This window comes from Protomyctophum parallelum (genome assembly GCF_964188405.1).
Source record: "Protomyctophum parallelum genome assembly, chromosome: 22".
NCBI lineage: Eukaryota > Metazoa > Chordata > Actinopteri > Myctophiformes > Myctophidae > Protomyctophum > Protomyctophum parallelum.
In genome coordinates, this window is record NC_139714.1 from 31,211,455 (window position 1) to 31,215,547 (window position 4,093).

The 4,093-nt window shown below is 42.7% G+C and overlaps 1 protein-coding gene across 1 annotated transcript in view; it reads right to left on the minus strand.

Annotated features, from left to right (window-relative positions):
- The window catches only part of LOC310853723 (proline-rich protein 5-like), a 21,533-nt gene continuing 17,440 nt past the window's right edge, over window positions 1–4,093 (minus strand). The window contains exons 8-10 of the mRNA XM_083758133.1: window positions 3,352–3,496; window positions 2,023–2,250; window positions 1–1,026 (exon numbers count right to left, since the gene is read on the minus strand). Coding sequence (XP_083614259.1) covers window positions 689–1,026; window positions 2,023–2,250; window positions 3,352–3,496 — 711 coding nt within the window. The 3' untranslated portion in view covers window positions 1–688. The remainder of the gene's footprint in view (window positions 1,027–2,022; window positions 2,251–3,351; window positions 3,497–4,093) is intronic.

The window sequence follows — 4,093 nt, forward strand, 5'->3', positions numbered from 1 at the left end:
TTGTAAAGTGCGCAAGTGCCAGATGACTCGGTCGGTATCTGCTGCATCTGGTCACATATACAGTAGGCCTATGTTTACATGAGTGTAAGGCCTGCAACAATTATTAGCTACATAATTGCCCGATGGCAATTATTTGAGGAAATCACAATTTCGCATAATCATCAGAATAGTTTCTATTCATCTGTATAAATTAGTCTGCTGCTAAATTGTCATACATTTTCAAACCTTTTTGAAACTTGCAGAAATAGGCGATGTGCAACAGTACAAGCTAACAACGGGTCCTGACTATGCAACATAGGGCTTGTGAGCTTGTAGATATGTTATGTTATGTTAATTATTATCATTATTTATCAATATGGCCTACTTTTTGCCATAGTAAATTATTTATTTTGAATATTGGTACCAGCCATTGTCAGTCATTTATGTCATTGTGCATACATTAAGTTACTAGTCATATCTGCCCTGTGCATCTTTTGTTTACAAAGTCTAAATGGCAAATAGAAATGCATATTTTCTTTGTGTTCCAATGTTCAATGCCAAAAACACAATAAAATTGTTAATCACAAAACTAATCATCAAGTAAAATTCCATGATGGCGACAGCCCTTAGCTCATACGTGTGCGTGCACTGAGCGTGCCATGTGTCAGCCCTTAGCTCATACGTGTGCGTGCACTGAGCGTGCCATGTGTCAGGCTTCGCTCTGCGTCCTGCGGTGGCCGGTGCTCCGGCGTGGGAACTCCAGGAAGTTTCCACGGGACTCGTGGGAGCCGGAAGACTCGGAGATGACGTCGGGACTGGACGACGACACGCTGGGAGCCGAGCCCCGGTCGCGACCCGACGACTCCCCGCTGACGGACGGCAGCGAGTCCGGGCCGGGAGGCGTGCCCGGGCCCAGCGACAGTTCAGGAAGGAGGCAGGGGGAGTGGAGGAGGCGATGCGGGAGGTGGGGCGAATCGTCCTCCTCGCTGGTCCTGGGGGTCCGGGACGTGTCAGGGGGCGAGGATGTAGCCTGGAAACCAGACGAATCTGCCAGTACAAAAACAAAAAGAAAGAAGAAGAATCTCACCAGATATATTTCTTCTAATTTTCCCCTTGGAAATGTAGGTTCCACACAGAGACTCCAGACTAATATCTACACAGTGATATTAGTCTGGCCATGCCTCCATGCCAGGCTAGTGAGGATGTCTAGATGGAGGGGAAAAGGTTTTGTTTTGTTGAGCACACTGTCATGTAAGGCAGTGGTTCTCAAATGTTTGAATTCCAAGGAATATTCTAAGTGCAGACACTTTTGGAATAGGACGTCCTATTCCAATTAAGTATCGGCACTTTGGCTACGAGTGTGTGCGGCCACCTTTGTCTTTTCAAGACTGGTGTGCGTTTTGCATCCTCCTGCACAGAATTCCAAGGAATCCCAGTTTGGCATGCATTAGAGGTCACGGACGCCCATAACTCAGAGAGGGTCCATTTGGTTCCATTTGTATACTCTCATTTATTACACCCTTACAGTGTAATGTAAGTGTGCATTTGGTTCCTCTTAATTATTAATCATTTAGAAACCCCGCCAGGGATCCCTGAGGGTCCCCGGATCCCAATTTGAAAACCAGTGATGTAAAGTGTAGTTTTATTCAGTATATTAAGTTGCATTATGTAAACAATGTAAAGCAAGGGGTATGTATAATAATAATAATAATAATACTTATTATTATTATTATTATTATTATTAGTATTTATTATTATAAGAATAATATGTTTATTTATTACAGTGCTTTACAATACCAAGATAAAATGCAACGATAAAAAAAGAAAAACAGTCACTTATAATTCGGATAGTAAAATAATTACAATAGTAAGGTGTATTTTGTAAACATGTAAAGCACAGTGTTTTGTAAACATTGTACAGTATTATTATGTAAACATTGTAACGTGGTGTACAGTTTTGTAGCATTTCACAGTAAGGTGTCGTTGTTTAATTTTCTTTTCGTTTGGAGAGACGGTTTGCGGGTGAGGAGTGAATTGTCTTACTGGTCAGATGTTCAAATTCAAGCCCTAACGAGCAGCTCTCTTCAGCACAGGAGGTCATCTCGCACACAGAATGGCGCCTGATGCCTCCACTTCCTGTTCCTGTGGGAGAGTCCACATCGTACTCCACCAAGGGGGTCAGCATGGGCACGTTGTACGACTTGGAACGCACCACCGGGTTCTTGGCCGGCAGGGGGTCACCGCCTCTGGAGGGCCGATGAAAACGCTGCTCTAGAGAGAGAGACACACATCACACACAGCACAAGGGAAGAAAGAAAGAATGCTTAGGCTTGTTTTTCGTTCGAATACACGGCGCACACAGCGTGGAATGCACTTCCCATTGCAGTCAGAACTGCAGCATCACTCCCAATCTTCCGCCGTAGTCTGAAAACCCACCTTTTGAGACTCCATCATGGCCCATAGCACTTACCCTACCCCCTTAGATAGCATTTCTGTAGAGATAGCATCTGATACAGACTTATAGCATGTTATGTAGACGGCACTATAATTGCATTGTATGTAGTCATAGCACGCCATAGTACATATGTATAGCATAGTAGTATATATATATAGTTTATATGTATAGTCTCATAATATAGATATTCCACTGTTACTTTCTTAGCTTACGCATGTTTTATGATAAATGCTTTTTTGTGATGTATTCCCATGCTTTTGTTCTTGCTTATTGTAAGTCTCTCTGGATTAAGAGCGTCTGCTAAATGCCTAAATTGTAAATTGTAAATTGCAAGACACACAGCCCTGTCCTACTCCATTTATATAAATAACATGCTGCTAGTGCCAACGTTGAGCTGTTAATATTTCTCTGGGGCGCAGATCTGTGTGCTACAGCAGCTGTGCGAAGTCGTGCAATTTTGCTATGGAAGCGACGGGAGGTAACTGAATTCGATAGGCAACCAACTGTGCTGTAACTCAACGTACCCGGATGTGTGTCGTCAACGGCACGCATGTGCAGTGACGACAATGACGGTCAATGCCTGTGTGCAAATTTAGAGCCATTGGTGCAGCCAGTGAGGAGCAGAAACATGTGCCTCTGTACAGTCGACATACAGTACAGACATCTCTAACATTATAGGTAGATGTTATTTAGACCGATGCTAGGTTCATTGCTTATCTGGTATCCTTTAGTTTCAATGTAATGAATGTATACAGATCATCTGTTTTGATAGCATGTTGTTATGCTTATGCCGCTAGGTTCTTGGCTTACCTGTTTTCCTAGATTTCTGAGACACTACTACCACTAGATCTAATATGACATGCTTTCCAGGTCTAAAGAAAGAAAGAAAGAAAGAAAGCTTGAACATTAACACACACCTAGTACACAGGCTGAGTAGTGCTGTAGAGATGATGTATCCCTGCAGTAAAGACCATGTGTTCCCAGGTATGGAGACACCACCCTCTCAATGAGACACTCCAGCTTCAGATAGTCTGCTGATACTGTGGGAGACTCATGGACGCCCTGCAACGCACACATTAGATTGGTGTCACTGTATGTATGCTGATGTTTTAGGTTTGATGTGAATATTGATGGGAAAATGAAATTGCACTTTGTGATTGTGTGTCGACGGCACTGCAAATGAGGGCAACCTTTCGAGAATAAATAAAGGTTTGAACGAGTGTGTGTGTGTGTGTGTGCACATGACCCACACTGCATCCTACATCCAGTACCACATGACAAAGAAACAGTCGCACACATATTAAATGGTTGCAGCCACTATAAAGGACTGTACATTGCCAGACATGACCGTCTGGTGGACCTGGTCTCAGACAAGATCAGAGGAGTACAGGACAGGACAACAAGAATGTATAAACACAGCACTGTAAAAATAGACTGGTTTGATCACAATGACGCGCATGCCAATTCACTACAAAATATTCCAAATACCCCAGATATTATGTTCATCAATGAAATTAGAAAAACTGTTACTATATTTGAAATAGGCTGCCCATTTGATTTGTATATGGACACTTGCTTTACATCCAAACTTATGAAATATCAGCTTCTGGTGGAACGTATTATGGCCTTGGGATATAACTGTCAACTTATTGTCCTTGT